The sequence below is a fragment of the Heteronotia binoei genome, chromosome 17 (assembly GCF_032191835.1).
Source record: "Heteronotia binoei isolate CCM8104 ecotype False Entrance Well chromosome 17, APGP_CSIRO_Hbin_v1, whole genome shotgun sequence".
NCBI lineage: Eukaryota > Metazoa > Chordata > Lepidosauria > Squamata > Gekkonidae > Heteronotia > Heteronotia binoei.
Genome location: NC_083239.1, coordinates 6,297,727 through 6,317,284, shown reverse-complemented (window position 1 = coordinate 6,317,284; position 19,558 = coordinate 6,297,727). Strand labels below are relative to the sequence as shown.

Below are 19,558 nucleotides of genomic sequence, written 5' to 3'. Positions count from 1 at the left end.
ATTGGTGGGCAGGGATTCTGGCACCAATATTTACATGGATTAACAAGACAGGAATCATGCCCCCCTTCTGGTGACAGGTTATAATAGTCTCTATCCATAAAAAAGACCAAGCTACTATCAGCCCATAAGTTTATGGTAGGCAAATTGTTGAGATATACATGAAAATTCAGAGGTGTGGACTCGGAGCGGCAATAATTGGAGTCGAGGCTTAAGCTTATCAAAAGAAATAAAGTTTACTAGAAAACATCAGGATAGGATATTTGGGATAAAAAGAAATACAACTTATCAAAGATTTCACATTTTCACGGCTGGTAACATCATTAGGGTTTGTAGAATCTTTCGGGCTCAAGTGCCATGTTCTACTGGAGAAAGTTTTTCTTCCAGACGTTTCATTCTTGGCTGCGGAGAACATCCTCAGTGGCGTTGCAGCCGGAGCAGGCGCTCTGACCTTCAATGCACAGCAGCCAAGAAGGTCAGAGCACCTGCTCCGGCTGCAACGCCACTGAGGATCTTCTCCGCAGCCGAGAATGAAACGTCTGGAAGAAAAACTTTCTCCAGTAGAACACAGCACTTGAGCTCGAAAGATTCTACAAACCCTAAATACAGCTTAGCTTACCAGCTAGTCTAACTATATCTGACCTCTACATGGCTACAGATTATACAACCCTTTGTCCAGTGGTGGGATTCAAATAAATTAACAACAGGTTCTATGTCCTGATGACCATTTTAACTATACCAAAAGATATACCGAAAGGTAGTTTAATAATTCACGCATTAAATACTGCAATAAGAACAGTAAAAGAGGTAAAGACAACTAGATTATGTTTAAAGAAAGATTTATTGAAGATATTTCCATATTGGGAGTTCTGGCCCTCACATTTAAAGGGACGGCACATCTTTTCAATGCCTTCCTTTCATAGGAAATAATGAAGGATAAGGGCACCTTCTTTTGGGGCTCATAGAATTGGACCCCCTGGTCCAATCTTTTTGAAACTGGGAGGGTATTTTGGGGAGAGGCACTACCGTCCTCCACTGCGAAGACTGCCCATTTATACTCACTCTCTGTTTCCTATTACTCAGCCAGTTTTTGATCCACAAGAGGACCTGTCCTTTTACTCCATGACTCTCACGATTTCTAAGGAGCCTTAATGAGGAACTTTATCAAAAGCTTTCTGGAAGTCAAGGTAAACAACATCTATTGGGTCCCCTTTGTCCACCCCCTCAAAGAACTGTAACAGGTTAGTGAGGCAAGATCTTCCCTTACAGAACCCATCCTGAGTCTTCCTCAATAACCCGTGTTCATCAATGTGCCTGCTCATTCTGTCCTTGATAATGGTTTCTAACAACTTTCCCGGTATTGAAGTCAGACTGACTGGCCTGTAATTTCCTGGAAATCCTCTGGAACCCTTTTTAAAGATGGGGGTGACATTTGCTACCTTCCAGTTTTCAGGAACGGAGGCAGATTTCAATGAAAGATTACATATTTTTGTCAGAAGATCAACAAGTTCAACTTGGAGTTCTTTCAGAACTCTTGGATGTATGCCATCCGGACCCGGTGACTTATTAGTTTTTAATTTGTCTATCAGTTGTAGGACCTCCTCTCTTGTCACCTCAATCTGACTCAGGTCTTTCAACACCCCTTCCAAAATTAGTGGTTCTGGAGCGGGCAAACACTTCTCGTCTTCCACAGTGAAGGCAAAAAATGCATTCAACTTCTCAGCCATTTCCCTACCCCTGATGTAGCCCATCTTTGTATTCAGGTACTCATGATGTTATACATAGTTTACTAGCCTTCCCCTTTAAATCCGCACAACCTTGTGCAGTAGGTGGGGCTGACAGACACAGCACCATCCTTAGGAGATCTAACTCAGACTCTCACGCAGGTCTATGCAACTGGGCTGCATAGGGAAATGGCTTTAGGATTGCGCTGATAGTGACTGATTGAAATCAGCCTGTGAGCTTTGCAGGAATCTGACCTTCAGTCTTCCCAGTCCAGAATTCTGATTGCAACAAATCTTGGCTTCTTCTTCTGGCCAATTAAATAAAACACGATTGCTCCTAACTTTGAACAATTTGAACAATTGCTTTGAACAATTTTGAGGAAGAGAAGAAGAAGAAAAAGAAAACCATAGATTTATACCCCACTCTTCTCTCTGAATCAGTCTCAGAGTGGCTTACAATTTCCATTATCTTCTTCCCCCACAACTGACTCCCTGTGAGGTAGGTGGAGCTGAGAGAGCTCTTCCAGAAGCTGCTCTTTCAAAGACAACCTCTGCAAGAACTATAGCTGACCCAAGGCCATTCCAGTAGCTGCAAGTGGAGGAGTGGGGAATAAAACCCAGTTCTTCCAGACAAGAGTCCGCACACTTCACCACCACAACAAACTGGCTCTTGATAGAAAGGATAAACAGGATAGAAACCTGGTAAACTAGTCACTAACTGCTGTTAATACACCTATGTCCTTAGTAATGTTTGATTTTTTCCCTCTTCAGTGTTGGATCCAACCATTTTCTCGCCATAAATACCAACAACTGTCCATAACAATATAATTCCCAGGGTCCTGGGTGGGACGTGCCAAAAAAGTACCTTTTCAGGTTCAGGTATATTGGACTGGGAATATATTGGTAATTCCAATATTCCTGAATTCCAGATACCTGTATGGTAATTGGATTTGGAGGGTCCCCCCCCCCACCACCATTTCCAGTTTTTTCAGGACCATTATTCTGTATGGGGAATGGCTGGGGAAATGGAACAGTTGTTTTGAAAGATTTCCAGGTGGCCGGGGGAGTTGTTTTTAGAAGAAGAAGAAGAAGATATTGGATTTATATCCCGCCCTCCACTCCGAAGAATCTCAGAGGGGCTCACGATCTCCTTTCCCTTCCTCCCCCACAAAAAACACCCTGCGAGGTGGGTGGGGCTGGAGAGGGCTCTCCCAGCAGCTGCCCTTTCAAGGACAACCTCTGCCAGAGCTATGGCTGACCGAAGACCATTTCAGCAGGTGCAAGTGGAGGAGTGGGGAATCAAACCCGGTTCTCCCAGATAAGAGTTCGCACACTTAACCACTACACCAAACTGGCTTTTAGAGGCACAAGCACCACAATCGCAGGGAAGCTGCTGGTGCCTGTCCTTTCAATCAGTGGCTCCCAACCTTTTTGGCACCAGGGACCAGTTTTGTAGCAGACAATTTTTCCACGGACTGTGGGGGGTGGTGCAGGGGTTCTTGCTGCCCCAGGCCACTCTGCTCCCATGTCCCTGCCCCCATGGGGGTCTTTAAATATGGGGGAGACTGGGGCTGCTTCTGGCCACCTCCCCTGGAAGGGGAGGCAGCCTCAGAGCGAGGCCACACTGCCTCTTTCGTCCACCACGGTCTTTGGAGTGAGGCTGTGTGGGTGGGCAAAAGGGGTGGTGGAGCAAGCCTGCTCTCCTCTATGCCTGGGAAGCAGGGCTTGGAGGAGAGCACACGCCGCTGATCCATCCCACCGCTCTCAGCTTCCCAGATCTGTGACCCAGGAAGCCAAGAGTGCTGTCCCTGTGCAGCCTGGATGCTAACACACCACGGACCGGGACCGGTCCATGGCCTGGGGGTTGGGGACCCCTGCTTTAAATAACCCCCAAGTTTCAAGTCGATTGGACCAAGGAGTGAGTCCAATTTTATGGGCCTCTGAACATTATTTCCAGTGGAAAGGGGGACAGAAAACCCTGCAAGCTGCTTCCAGGGCAAAACCCCCCCCCCATGTCTGCAAGTAGGAATCACTGACAGACAGCGAGTTCAGCAGAACTTCTACAGAACTCAGTAATCCCAGAGGAACCACAAGCCAATGTGTCAAGCCAGAGAACCAAAATCAAACCAGAGAATCTTGCAGTGGAACCTGAAGCGGGGTGGGGGTGGGAGGTTCAAGCCCGTTACAACCAGTGTACAGACCGCTATGGAAGTGTCAAACTCATTTTGTTATGAGGGCCGAATCTGACATAAAGGAGACCTTGTCTGGCTGGGCCATGTCAGACTGGGCCATGTGTGTTCCTATTTAAAGATTAGGTAGCAAAGATACAAACTTTATAAAGGACACAAACACAAATATATTTCCTAAAAAACTTAAAACATGCTAAAAGCATTAGCACTTGTTGGTCTTAAAGGTGCTTTCTTTGTATTTCTCCCATGGGATCCAGGGAACTGGGCAAAGGAAGCTCTGGCTCTTTCCTTCCTTCCCCAGGGGACTGGGGGGGGGAGCCTCAGCAAATAGAAGGAAGAGAGGCTTCACTCAGTATCTCTGCTGTGCGATTGAGGGAGCCTGGCAAAGCAAGCTATTCCTCCTCCTTCCTCCCCAAGGGAGGAGCCTCAGCCAATGGAGAAAATAGAAGTTTTGCTCTGCAGTTCCTGTGCAATTGAGGGAGCCTTGCAAAGCAAGCTGTTATACAGAAAGGAGAAAGAAGGAAGCAGATGACAGTCAGTTGCTCAGGGGCCTGATAGGAGCCCTCCGAGGGCCTGATTCGGCCCCCAGGTCAGATGTTTGACACTCCGGCTTTGCAGAACGAAGTGTCACTCTGGCAATGTGAGCTTAAGAGGCTGGCCTCCCTAAAAAAGCAGTGTGCCAACCAAAGCTGGTTATACAAGCTTGAGCAAACACGGGTGGAGGACTCACATGTCCAGGCAGAGGGTTTTTTTTACCATCACCTGAAAGCTACTACAGTTGGGGCACCCAAACGCATGCCACAGAACCCATCTGAACAGATCAACCGTTGGCTGGGGAAAAGCCTGGCTATTAAGCCTTGTTTTGCATACATGGCAACACGCTCCAATATTTATCTCTCTGCAAAAAGAAAAATCTGTCACCTAATTTGACTGCCATTTGCAAAAAAACCAAACAAGCCCGACGCCCCCACAAGCGTTTGCAGCCCACAGACCTTCGCCTACTCATCCTTCCAGGAATGAAAGTGGGCGGGGCTTCCTGACTCCGCGAGCGCGCACGAGCGAGCGGAGCCCTTCTTTGCCGAGGGGCATGCCAGGTCTGGTAGTCTTTCGAGCCTCCTGCCCGCTGCGCTACCGAGCGCAAGGACTACGAGTCCCAGAAGGCGCCGCGGTGGTTAGCTTGAGCTGCTTTTTCCTCGGCGCCTGGATTTTAATCACACGTGGGAGTGGTGAAGCTGGAAGGGGCTGGAGGGAGTAAGACGCAATTCCTGGCAGGGCGCGCGTCTAACTTGTTCGCTTGGGCTTTTTTGCAGTCTGGTGGGGAAAAGAAACTGGTGAGTTTTAGGCACTTAGAGGGGAAAGTCCCCGTTGATCCGAGGGCGCCCGACCAACAAACGGTTCTATAGAACCGATAGCGCATTAGGTAACGGTTCCATAGAACCGGTGCGAACCGGCTGAATCCCACCACTGCCTTTGTCTAACCAGATCTTCACCGAAAACACCAAGAACAGAAAAAAGAGCAATTCAGCTTGCATATAAGATCAAAGCTTTTCACACCTAATATCTGTTCTGACCAATGCTATGTTTACATGCTTTCCCGGGCTTAGAAGACTCGGTTCACAATTGGGTTTAGGTTACAATACATCATTTCTTCTTTCAGATAAGAAACAAACAGTTAACTCTATAATGTCTGAAATGTGCATAGCTTTTATTCCAACACAAATTATATGCTTCCATGTTATATGGAAAGCTACTTCTTTGGAGGGAGCATGAAGCATATTGGGAAATCAGCAAGCCAGCCAGATTCTGCAGAGTGCAGTTGTTCAATGTCATAATCATTGATAAGTATACTACTTCTATTTCCCCCCTTACTTTTGAAATCTCAATTCACAAACGCTTGTAAGAATAAGGTATTGTTTTATTGCTTTTTAAAAAGTCTACAGCTATTTATTCTGTGCTATTTTGTTTCTGCAGCCCCGTGGCACAGAGTGGTAAAGCTACAGTACTGCAATCCGAGCTCTCTGCTCACGACCTGAGTTCGATTCCAGTGGAAGCTGAATTTCAGGTAGCTGGCTCAAGGTTGACTCAGCCTTGCATCCTTCTGAGGTCGGTAAAATGAGCACCCAGCTTGCTGGGGGAAAAGCATAGGTGACTGAGGAAGGCAATGGCAAACCACCCCGTAAAAAGTCTGCCATGAAAACGTCGTGATGCGACATCACCCCAGAGTCGGAAACGACTGGTGCTTGCACAGGGGACTACCTTTACCTTTACCCTATTGCTGGCTGGCTAATTTTGTATAATTGTGTTTCTCCATTTTAATTAATGAAAAACTACCTAATGGAGAACTGCTAGAGAACTATTTGAAATTAAAATTAAATCATATCCTCTTTTTGGTCAGAGGCAGTGTATCTTAATTCTTGACACTGGTGACAAACAACAAGAGGAGGACTGTACCTAAGAACATAAGAGAAGCCATGTTGGATCAGGCCAGTGGCCCCTCCAGTCCAACACTCTGTGTCACACAGTGACCAAAAAAAAAATTATATATATATTTTATTTATTTATTTTATTTCTTATTTATTTTATTCGATTTATATCCCGCCCTACCCCACCGAGGTATGTATATATATATATATATATATATATATATATATATATATATATATATATATATATATATATACACACTGTGGCTAATAGCCACTGATGGACCTCTGCTCCATATTTTTATCTAAACCCTTCTTGAAGGTGGCCATGCTTGTGGCCGCCACCACCTCCTGTGGCAGTGAATTCCACATGTTAATCACCCTTTGGGTGAAGAAGTACTTCCTTTTATCCATTTTAACCTGTCTGCTCAGCAATTTCATCGAATCCCCACGAGTTCTTGTATTGTGAGAAAGGGAGAAAAGTACTTCTTTCTCTACTTTCTCCATCCCATACATTATCTTGTAAACCTCTATCATGTCACCCCACAGTCGATGTTTTTCCAAGCTAAAGAGTCCCAAACGTTTCAACCTTTCTTCATAGGGAAAGTGTTCCAGCCCTTTAATCTTTCTAGTTGCCCTTTAATTCCCAGCATGGCATTGGCCTTTTTTATTGCAAACGCACACTGTCTTGACATTTTCAGTGAGTTATATACCACGACCCCAAGATCTCTCTCTTGGTAAGTCTCTGCCAGTTCACATCCCATCAACTTGTATTTGTAGCTGGGATTCTTGGCCCCAATGTGCATTACTTTGCACTTGGCCACATTGAACTGCATCTGCCACGTTGACGCCCACTCACCCAGCCTCAACAGATTCCTTTGGAGTTCCTCACAATCCTCTCTGGTTCTCACCACCCTGAACAATTTAGTGTCATCCGCAAACTTGGCCACTTCACTGCTCACTCCCAACTCTAAATCATTTATGAACAAGTTAAAGAGCATGGGACCCAGTACCGAGCCCTGTGGCACCCCACTGCTTACCATCCTCCACTGCGAAGACTGCCCATTTATACTCACTTTCTGCTTCCTATTACTCAGCCAATTTTTGATCCACAAGAGGACCTGTCCTTTTACTCCATGACTCCCAAGCTTTCTAAGGAGCTTTTGATGAGGAACTTTATCAAAAGCTTTCTGGAAGTCAAGGTAAACAACATCTATCGGTTCTCCTTTGTCCACATGTTTGTTCACCCACTCAAAGAAATGTAACAGGTTAGTGAGGCAAGATCTTCCCTTACAGAACCCATGCTGAGTCTTCCTCAATAACCTGTGTTCATCAATGTGCCTACTCATTCTGTCCTTGATAATGGTTTCTACCAACTTTCCCGGTATTGAAGTCAGACTGACTGGCCTGTAATTTCCCTGATCTCCTCTGGAACCCTTTTTAAAGATGGGGGTGACATTTGCTACCTTCCAGTCCTCAGGAACAGAGGCAGATTTCAATGAAAGATTACAGATTTTTGTTAGAAGATCCACAAGTTCAACTTTGAGTTCTTTCAGAACTCTCGGATGTATGCCATTCGGACCCGGTGACTTATTCGTCCATCAGTTGTAGGACCTCCTCTTTTGTCACCTCAATCTGACTCAGGTCTTTCAACAGCCCTTCCAAAATTAGTGGTTCTGGGGCGGGCAAAAAGTTCTCATCTTCCACAGTGAAGATGGAGGCAAAAAATTCATTCAGCTTCTCAGCCATTTCCCCATCCTCCTTCAGTAATCCTTTTACCCCATGGTCATCCAAGGGCCCCACTGCCTCCCTGGCTGGTTTTCTACTTCTAATATATTTGAAGAAATTTTTATTGTTGGTCTTTATGTTTTTTGCAATATGCTCCTCATAGTCGCTTTTTGCCTGCCTGATCACAGTCTTGCATTTGATTTGCCACTGCCTGTGTTCCCTTTTACTAATCTCACTTGGACTGGTTTTCCACCAGTTAAAGGAGTCCTTCTTACCTTTTACAGCTTCCATTACTTTGTTTGTTAACCATGCTGGCCTCTTTTTATGCCTGTTTGTGCCTTTCCTAACTTGTGCTATGTATTTTATCTGAGCTTCTAGGATTATAGTTTTAAATAGTCTCCAAGCTTCCCCAAGGGTTTTGGCCGTATTTACCTTTCCTTTCAGTTTCCTCCTCACATGCCTCCTCATCTCAGTGAATTTACCCCTTTTAAAGTTAAACGTGGTTGTGGCGGTCTTTCGGGGCAACTCCCTATTTATACAAATGGTGAAATCAATAACATTATGGTCACTGCTCCCAAGTGGCACAATAACTTTTACATCTCTCACCAAGTCTTGGGCATTACTTAGGACCAAATCAAGGATCGCCCCACCCCTGGTAGGTTCTGAGACCATCTGCTCCATAGCACAGTCATTGAGAGCATCAAGAAACTCAATCTCTTTCTCTTGACCAGAACACATATTGACCCAATCAATCTGCGGGTAGTTAAAATCACCTATTACGACACAGTTTTTACGATTAGCTGCTATCTTTAAGCCTTCCATCATATTATAATCGTCCTCTATCTTTTGATTTGGTGGGCAATAACAAACTCCCATAGTTAAATTTCCTTTTGGGGCCTCTATTTCAACCCAAAGCATTTCTAAAAGGGAATCTAATTCTCTGACCTCAGTCTTACTGGACCGTATATCCTCTCTGACATACAGAGCTACCCCACCTCCAACCCTTCCCTCCCTATCCTTCCGATATAATTTATATCCAGGAATCACCGTGTCCCACTGATTCTCCTCATTCCACCAAGTTTCTGAAATTCCCACAATGTCTATGTTTTCTCCCAACACTAAACATTCCATTTCACCAATTTTACTTCGAACACTTCTAGCATTTGCATACAGACATCTATAATTTCCCAGGCAAGCTAGGCCCGCCACCTTCCTCCTGCCACCTCGAGACTCTGGCAGACATACTGTCCATGACATACTGTCCATACTGTTTGTCACCATCTCAGTGGACAACTCTGATCTGTTACCCGGTAGTTTTCATGCCTTGATTAGGGACTTTCTAGAGACCCCTGGCTTGCCACTGATGGAAACAGGATACTGGCTAGTAACATCCTTAGCATGCCTGAGAAGGATTAGGTTGAACTATGTCAGTAGAATATATAATTAATTCATTTAATTTTCAGTGTGGTCCCATCTGTGGATACTTACATCTGATAATTGGGACCATGGCCAAACAGGAGAATGACATAAGCTTTCCTGAGTTTCCATTGTGGAGAAAGTTGGGGGTATAAATGAAGAAATAAATAATGAGTATAGCTTAAGATGAGGGGCATATAAAAGCTTGGTTGTTTTCCTGCAAGCAGGCTGCCAGGGGGAGGGAAAGAAGGAAAGCTCAACACAGTGTGGCAGATAGAGGTATATTGGCTGCTGTGTAGGAAGAAGAGAAGGAAGCAGGGAAAGAAGAGAGGATATAGGGGCTTTTAGGAAAGGAAAAGAAGAAATAGCAGAGGAAGGGAAAATGATATCCACCCCCCCCCCTGCAAGTCCTTGCAGGTCCTCGACTTATTCTATCCAAATGCTGCATCAATTTTATTTAATAGCTAGGGCCTGTCCATTGGTATTTTGTTTCTTATGAGGAAGAAACAAAACTGTGTGTCAACTCCACTTATTGCGGATGAGAATCCCTATACTTCAACAGCACGTAAAACTTGGGCAAAATTAAATTGAAATTTAGCCCATCCAAAGAGGGATTCAGAAGTTGCTGTTTGGTTGTTGGTGAATCCAGTTCTGCTTACCTTTTTGAGTAGAGTCCGTTAGCAAAGGATGATTCGTACAGAGTGATTCCCTTTCCTTGCAACAATGCAACCTGCCCTCCCTGTTCATCTAGGATCACTCCAGCATGGACAGCAGCTTTGCAGAGAACTGAAGTCTGGAGGGAATTAATACGAGACAGTGATGAAAGCAAAGATAAACAGGAATCTTGTGGCACCATAAAGATTTACGTGAACTATCTCTTGAATTATGTCTGTTAGCTTAGCTGCGGTGCTTCACCAGCTCCCAAAGTTCTGTTAGCCAAATCAGCGATGCTCTGTATTCTTAGTGCTTGGGGGGGGGGGGGTGCACAGTGGGAGGGCTTCTAGTGTCCTGGCCCCACTGCTGGACCTCCTGATGGCGCCTGATTCTTTGGCCACTTTGTGACACAGAGTGTTGGACTAGATGGGCCATTCTCTTATGTTCTTACGTTACATCCCAGGCTAGACCCTGGGATTTCCATTATTGGATCAATTTGGATCAGAATGATAGCACTGGGGAAGACTTCCTGCCTGCACCGTTTTCTCAACTCCAAACAGCCCAAGTGCACTGCTGTTTGCCACACTGGGGGATTTTAAAAGTACAGACGTGCTTTATCCGCTGTTGCCACCACCACCACCTTATGTGGAAGGCGTCTGGCATGGTCCCATAATTTGCAGCCGTGCTCCCTATTCTTGGGGACTAGGCTTCCCAATCCCCAGGTCTCAGAGGGGGATCCCCCGGTTTTACAGGCTTCCCCCCTCCCCCAGCCAGCTGGCCAGCGGGGGAAGCCCCACCCCCACAGCGATCATGCACCTCCATGAACGATTCCCATAGGGAATGATGGGGAATTGATCTGCGGGTATCAGGGGCTCTGGGGAGGCTGTTTTTTTAGGTAGAGGAGCCAAATTTTCAGTATAGCATCTAGTGCCTCTCCCCAAAATACCCCCCAAGTTTCAAAAGGATTGGACCAGGGGGTTCAATTCTACGAGCCCCAAAAGAAGGTGCCCCTATCTTTCATTATTTTCTATGGAAGGAAGGCATTTTAAAAGGTGTGCTGTCCCTTTAAATGTGATGGCCAGAACTCCCTTGGAGTTCAATTCTGCTTATCACACCCTGGCTCCGCCCCCAATGTCTCCTGGCTCCGCCCCAATGTCTCCTGGCTCCGCCCCAATGTCTCCTGGCTCCACCCCCAAAGTCCCCAGATATTTCTTGAATTGGACTTGGCAACCCTATTGGGGACTGAGCCAGGGCGAGCTACCACAGTATGAAAGGTAAGTGACAAAAGAAACGTACTTGCGGGCTAAAGTGCAAAAGGGAAAAGATGAGGCAGAGGTCCAATCAGACACCTTACAGTGCTACTGAAGGGTGGAGCTTGCAAAACTAGCTCCCAGACAAGGCCTGCTATTTGCTGCTGCTGTTAATGTCTCCTTGCCTGTTTTCAGGAGGTTCCGTCTTGAAGGCTGTGAGCTGTGAGCTATATAGGGTTGCCAAGTCCAATTCAAGAAATATCTGGGGGCTTCGGGGGTGGAGCCAGGAGACATTAGGGGTGGAGGCAAGAACAAGGCTGTGACAAGCATCATTGAACTCCAAAGGGAGTTCTGGCCATCACATTTAAAGGGACGGCACACCTTTTCAATGCCTTCCTTCCATAGGAAATAATGAAGGATAGGGGCACCTTCTTTTGGGGCTCATAGAATTGGACCCCCTGGTCCAATCGTTTTGAAACTTGGGGGATATTTTGGAGAGAGGAACTAGATGCTGTACTGGAAATTTGGTGTCTCTATCTCAAAAAACAGCTCCCTCCGAGCCCCAGATACCTGCGGATCAATTCTCCATGATTTTCTATGGGAGTAAATCTCCATAGGGAATAACAGAGTTCCCAGCAGACATTTCCCTCCCCTCCCCCCGCTTTCTGACGACCCTGAAGCGGGGGAAGGGCCTCCAAACCGGTGGATCCCCTGCCCCCACCTGGGGACTGGCAACCCTAGAGCTATAAAACTCTGATCTAGAACTGCCAGTGTCTCATCCCTTTGTTAAACCAGACCCTCAAGACACCACTCAGCAAACAAAGCATGATTTGACAGTGCTGTACTTACGTCTCGGTAGCCTTGCTTCATGTTGCCCCAGATGTCTCCTGCCACTTCCTTGCAGCCTGCAGGACAGTATACTCTGTAGCAGAATTAAAGAGCACAGGATCGGGACCCTTCTTCCTCACAAGTGGTGGCAACAGCCAGCATTCATATTGATTTAGAAAACATACTTTGAGGTTTATGTGTTTTAACAATTTATTAATAACATATGGTTACAATACTTAATTGTTTCTTTTCTATACTAACCCATATGATATTTCAGCCCCCCTCCCTCCAATATTTGACTTCCCTGAAGTTATAAATTTAAATTCAATTATAAAGGTACCACTAACCAATCAAACTTCAATATTTTTCTTTTCTCGTTAATACTAAAAAATTGTCCAATGTTTTTTAACATTCCACTCTTTCTCCATATATCCTTTAAATTTCTTCCACTCCTTTTTGAATATATCTAAATCATAGTCTCTTAAGGTTTTCATTCATTTGTCCATCTCGCTCCACGATAAAACTTTCACAATCCAATCCGATTTCTCTGGTATTTTTCCCTGCTTCCACAGCTGCGCATACAATGTCCTAGCAGCTGAGAGCAAATACCAAATTAAAGTCCTGTCTTCCTTTGGAAATTTTTCTAATTGTAATCATACTTTCAGGTTTATGACTGTAATAAGGCTGTCATATAGTGACATCAGGCCATCAAATTCAGGCTGCTGCTGCATATATTTGCTGAACCCCGTTTTGTTTTGGAGGTTTCTGGAACCTGCTTTGATCCAGTGTTTTCAGAAAGAAAGTGGGTTAGTTCACACATGAGGAGGACAGTGCAGGTTTGCAAATCTCCTTAACCACACCTGGTGTGCCATTTCCCCCTCTCCATTCTCTTGCATTCAGCGTTTCCTGCCCCCACCCCCCAAAAGACTTTTAAAAATCATGAGTAATCAATTTCCTTTTTTATTGTCAACTTTTTCAACAAACAAAATAAAAGTCATTCGTAATCAATAACGTTATAGTGATATACCCTACTACCAATTATATTTATTTAAAATATTTGATACCACCATTCCTCCTGATCAGCGTCCACAAGAGAGTGAACATAAAAAGCACTAAAACATTTAAGTAATTAAAATACAGTTAAAATTAAAAAAAACAATTCAATTAAAACACATAAACAAACCACGCTAGAAGGAGGGCCAATAACCATTACTGGGAGTATGCCAGAAGAAACAAAAAGTCTTCACCTCCTGGTGAAAGATGCTGATAGAGGAAGACAGTCGAATCTCCCCGAGGAGGAAGTTCCAAAGTGATATAACACTATATTGGGGAGGGACGGTGGCTCAGTGGTAGAGCATCTGCTTGGGAAGCAGAAGGTCCCAGGTTCAATCCCTGGCATCTCCAAAAAAGGGTCCAGGCAAATAGTTGTGAAAAACCTCAGCTTGAGACCCTGGAGAGCTGCTGCCAGTCTGAGAAGACAATACTGACTGTGATGGAGCAAGGGTCTGATTCAGTATAAGGCAGCTTCATATGTTCATATAGTACCATATTTACTCAGCCCCTCCCCCATGCCTAAGGCCCCCTTTTCTATCCATAACTTATTATTTTAATTTCTAACCTCCTTGAGCAGAACTCTGATGAGGCAGCATAGCAGTTTCTGAAATACGAAAATCTTCCACTGCACCTGAGTGCCATCTTGTGTTAACCATGAGCTGCAGGGAAGGGTGGAACTCATTCTGTTTTCACAGTCAAACCAGAGCAGTCTCTCCATGGATGGCACTCACCTGAGTTGTTCCTTGCTGTAATGGATACCCTTCTTCAAGCAGGAAATCAAATCTAAAAGACAGACGGAAGGGGTAACAGATGATAGCTGATGTTCCCTCTAAGCTGTGGAGTCTTGTGAGCAAAAATTCTATTTTGTGAGCTACTGGCATTAAAGTTGTGATCTACCGCATCAATTAGTTTGCTCTAGGGCCATTTTTCCTAAGCTGAGACAAAAATGTGTGAGCTGGAGGCTAAGAAATTGAGAGCTAGCTCACACTAACTCAGCTTAGAGGGAACACCGTAGCTGACCAAATCGGTTGTTAGTGGATTACTACAAATGAGGATCCAGCCAATGTGGAACCTTCCAGATCTCACTGAATCCTTTGAAATTACTTCACAGCATGAAGCCAAACATCAGGAACCAGCCAGAGTTTGTATGTGATGGAAATAAACCTTGTTAACTGTTGAGCTCTTGTGGACCATGCTGTGATTAAAGACGGAAGTCTTCACACAAAAGCCTTGGTCATGTTGTCTGAATGTGGGTTTCTCAGTGAACTGAAGTTTGTTTCTTCCCTAATAACTGGGATTCTTAACCCCAGTTTAATCCTTCTTCACTGGACTTTCAGTAACATTTCCATGCAAGGGAAGGAAAAGTTGATTATGCAAGCCTGACAATTAACTAAATTCATGCTCATCACAAATGAGATGGCAATCAAATCCGCAAAGAAGACATACTTTGCGGCTAAGATTGCGTCCGCAACTTCGCGCCCGGCACAATTGTTTGAGATAATTCGAGATCTGACTACCCTGCCCCAGGGCAGACCAAATTCTAGTGAATTGGAGATAGGCTGTGAGGCTTTTGCGAACTATTTTGCGGATAAGATCGCATCACTCCGCCTTGACCTCCCCGTCAACTTTGAGACAGTTAACGCAACCGAGGCCCCGAGCATGTCTTCGGATTATATCCTGGACGGTTTCAGCCCCCTCAGCCTGGAGGAAGTCGACCGGATCCTCTCATCTGCCCGCCCAACAACTTGTAAATTGGACCCTTGCCCTTCCTGGCTTATTAAATCTTGCCAGGGGGATCTCAGATATCCTATACGGGATATCATAAACAGATCCCTAACGGAAGGGCTTTTTCCAGCACCACTTAAAGAGGCTGTGGTCCGTCCCCTCCTAAAAAAACCATCTCTAGACCCGGCCCAATTGGCACACTATAGGCCGGTCTCAAACCTACCCTTTTTGGGCAAACTTATTGAGAGGGCAGTGGCGAGGCAGCTACAGACTTTCCTGGAGGACGCTTCCATCCTTGACCCACTTCAGTCCGGCTTTCGCCCAGGTCACGGGACGGAGACGGTGTTGGTTGCCCTGGTAGATGACCTTCAACGGCATCTGGATCGGGGTGGCTCGGCAGTACTGATGTTGTTGGACCTATCGGCGGCGTTCGATACGGTCGACCATCAGTTGCTGACTTGCCGCCTCGCCGACGCGGGGATTCAGGGGCTGGCCTTGCAGTGGCTTTCCTCTTTCCTTGAAGGTCGGGGACAAAGGGTCGCGATTGGGGGGGAACTATCCCAGAGGTGCTCACTTAACTGTGGGGTGCCCCAGGGAGCGGTTCTCTCCCCGATGTTATTTAACATCTATATGCGACCTCTTGCCCAGATTGCCCGAAGGTATGGGCTGGGGTGCCACCAGTATGCTGATGACACCCAGCTCTATCTACTTATGGATGGCCGACCGGTCTGCGCCCCAGATAACCTAGATCGGGCATTACAGGCCGTGGCTGAGTGGCTCAGACTGAGTGGACTGACACTGAATCCTGTGAAGACAGAGGTCCTTTGTTTGGGCCGTTGGGGGCCAGGGGGGGGCAATCCCCCTGCCAGCTTTTGGCGGTGTTCCGCTGAGGCCAGCGGACAGGGTCAAAAGCTTGGGGGTGCTACTGGAGCCGTCCCTAAATATGGAGGCTCAGATAGCGACCACTGCCAAGTCCGCGTTTTTTCATCTTAGACGGGCAAGGCAGTTGGCCCCCTTCCTGGACCCTGACGACCTAGCAACAGTGATCCATGCTACAGTCACCTTGAGGTTGGATTACTGCAATGCCCTCTACATGGGGCTGCCCTTGTGCCGGACCCGGAAATTGCAGAATGCCGCGGCCCGGCTGTTATTGGGCCTCCCAAGATGGGGGCACATCCGGCCAGGTCTTCGGGCTCTGCACCGGCTTCCAATAATATACCGAGTCCGGTACAAGGTGCTGGTCATTACCTTTAAAGCCCTATATGGTCTGGGACCTGCCTACCTGAGGGACCGTCTCTCCCCACACGTTCCCCAGAGAGTACTGAGGTCTGGGACTCAAAATCTTCTCACCATCCCTGGGCCCAAGGAAGTGCGTCTCAAAACAACTAGAGACAGGGCCTTTTCCACAATGGCCCCTATGTGGTGGAACCAGCTACCGGAAGAGGTGAGGGCCCTGCGGGATCTTACTCAGTTCCGCAGGGCCTGTAAGACGACCCTCTTCCGGTTAGCCTACGCCTGACTGGACGAATGTAGCTTTCTAGATTTTTGTGATTATACTGTATAGCTTCAATGTAAAAATTTTAAGGTTTTTAGGTTTTTAAATGCTTGATTTTAAATGTAATAACTTTGTTCCGATTTTATTGTTTTATTGTTTGTTGTAAGCCGCCCTGAGCCACTTGTGGGAAGGGCGGGATATAAGTTACGGAATGAATGAATGAATGAATGAATGAATAAATAAATAAATCACTTTGTTCATGACATGTGAATGAAGTCACTAGGGTTGCTAAGTCCAATTCAAGAAATATCTGGGGACTTTGGGGGTGGAGCCAGGAGACTTTGGGGGTGGGGCCAGGAGACACTGGGGATAAAGCCAGGAGCAAGGGTGTGACAAGCATAATTGAACTCCAAAGGGAGTTCTGGCCACCACATTTAGAGGGACTGTGCACCTTTTAAATGCCTTCTCTCCATTGGAAATAATGGATGGGGCACCTTCTTTTGGGGCTCATAGAATTGAATCTCCTGGTCCAATACTTTTGAAACTTGGAGAGTATTTTGGAGAGAGGAACTGGATGCTATGCAGAAAATTTGGTGCCTCTACCTCAAAAAACAGGCCCCGCAGAGCCCCATATACTTGTGGATCAATTCTCCATTATACTCTGTGGGAATCAGTTTGCATAGAGAATAATGGAGTGCCCAGCAGACATTCCCCCCACCCCCGCTTTCTGATGACCCTGAAGCAGGGAGAAGGCCTCCAAACCTCCCCTGCCCCCAACTGGGGATTGGCAACCCTAGAAGTCACACTGAAAACTTTTCTTATAGCTTGGCTTCTCCGGTGCAGAATCAATGCCTCATGCCATAAAATTGAATATAATTCATGAGAACTGGCAGTTACATCTAACTGCACCCTGTTCCAAAGAGCTCAGTGGGTAGGGCACATGGTTTTCACCTACTCATTTAAGTCTTACAACGACCCTGCAAGGTAGCTTAGGCTGAAGGCCAGTTCACTTGTTACAAAGTTCTTGTGTCCCCCATGTGGCTGGCCAAAATATGGCTGGTCTTCAGATTCCCTGCTTGGACCTTAATTACTAGGCCCAGGGGCAGCCTTTGTTTGGATTATCACTGTAGTATGTAGGAAGAGAAACCATGATACACAGGGAGAGAAGGATTACTGATGGCAAACAGAGGCTCCTCTGCGTCATTTCAGGTTCGGAAAATCGCACGGAGGATGCTTAAGTCCCCTTTGCCTGTATGTCACAGTCCCATCCCAAATGGGACCCATGTGCATTTGGGGAATTAAGTTCCAAGTCCAAAACTTCAGTTGTATAACCGATCACCAGAGCCTGTGGTGGTCACTAAGAACTATGTAGTGTATGGATTTGCCCTCTAATGTAGAGTGTGTCTGGTCCAAAATCATGCAGGGGACTTCTTGGCAGAGTACAGACTTGAACCCAGATCTTGCCAGTCCCAGTTCATCACTCTAGCTGGTACAGTGCCTCCACATCTGCTGTCGTGTTGTGATAAGAACTGGAGTACAAAGGATATCTGACCAGCATTTACATTTACATTCACATACATTTCTGTATCACAGTGAAAAAATGTTGAGCATCCCTCTTTGGGAAAGGAGGCCAGTCTATTGAAAACTACCTAAAACATCCATGAGAGAGACAATGAACATACTGAAGTGTTCTTTCTCTCCATCTGAAACCACAAAATACGTGTACTGGGGGGGATGATTTGGGGAAATATTTTATGGGCAGAACTATCCTAAACAGAAAACGAGACAAATACCAGGAATGCAATCTATCGTAGACAGTTTTCTTCATAACTCATGGGACCAAGAGACTGAATGTCCAAAGTTTCCCATCAGCCTGTTTGACTCACAGTCATTTCACGATTTCTCCCACAAATCACAAAGAAGAGAATGAGTCATGGATGTCTGCGGTGTGAATCGGACCAATGACTGATCCATAAGTCCTTCAAAGACAATCTCCAGATACTGCCTCCGGAATTCTGCCTGACAGTCTCCAAGCACCAGAATATGATTCTTATCAACTCAAAAGCTTTAATTGACACCACTTTGAGGTTAGGTCTTGCTCCACTGCTATGTCTTTGAGCTATCTGCCACTGTGAGAGATGTCTCACTTCTGTCAAAATATCCCAGCTGGTAAGAATATATTTTGAATTGATAGGAAATTCTGTTTCAGCACTGTTTTCAATTATCTGTCCAGTGCGTATTTTTATCCCACTCTCCCTACAAAGGATCTCAGAGCTGTGTACATAATTCTCTCTTCTTCATTTTATCCTTACACTAGGTAGGTTTTATTGCTGTTTGTTTACTGTCAATTCACATCTGACTTCTGACAACTAGTGGGATTTTCAAGGCAAGAGACATTCAGAGAACATAAGAGAAGCCATGTTAGATCAGGCCAATGGCCCCTCCAGTCCAACACTCTGTGTCACATAAGAACATAAGAGAAGCCCTGTTGGATCAGGCCAATGGCCCCTCCAGTCCAACACTCTGTGTCACATAAGAACTTAAGAGAAGCCCTGTTGGATCAGGCCAATGGCCCCTCCAGTCCAACACTCTGTGTCACATAAGAACATAAGAGAAGCCCTGTTGGATCAGGCCAATGGCCCCTCCAGTCCAATACTCTGTGTCACACAGTGGCCAAAAAAAAATTATATATATACACACACACATATACACACTGTGGCTAATACCCACTGATGGACCTCTGCTCCATATTTTTATCTAACCCCCTCTTGAAGGTGGCTATGCTTGTGGCCGCCACCACCTCCTGTGGCAGTGAATTCCACATGTTAATCACCCTTTGGGTGAAGAAGTACTTCCTTTTATCCGTTTTAACCTGTCTGCTCAGCAATTTCATCGAATGCCCACGAGTTCTTGTATTGTGAGAAAGGGAGAAAAGGACTTCTTTCTCTGCTTTCTCCATCCCATGCATTATCTTGTAAACCTCGTTCATGTCACCCCACAGTCAACATATCTCCAAGCTAAAGAGCCCCAAGCGTTTCAACCTTTCTTCATAGGGAAAGTGCTCCAGTCCTTTAAT

General features: G+C 45.7%; 1 protein-coding gene across 1 annotated transcript in view; it reads right to left on the bottom strand.

The window, feature by feature from the left end:
- Nucleotides 1-19,558, bottom strand: part of LOC132586458 (discoidin, CUB and LCCL domain-containing protein 1-like) — a 90,144-nt gene that overhangs the window by 43,782 nt on the left and 26,804 nt on the right. Inside the window, exons 4-6 of the mRNA XM_060258538.1 lie at nt 13,994-14,045; nt 12,231-12,303; nt 10,137-10,270 (exon numbers count right to left, since the gene is read on the bottom strand). Of these exons, the coding sequence (XP_060114521.1) occupies nt 10,137-10,270; nt 12,231-12,303; nt 13,994-14,045 (259 nt within the window). The remainder of the gene's footprint in view (nt 1-10,136; nt 10,271-12,230; nt 12,304-13,993; nt 14,046-19,558) is intronic.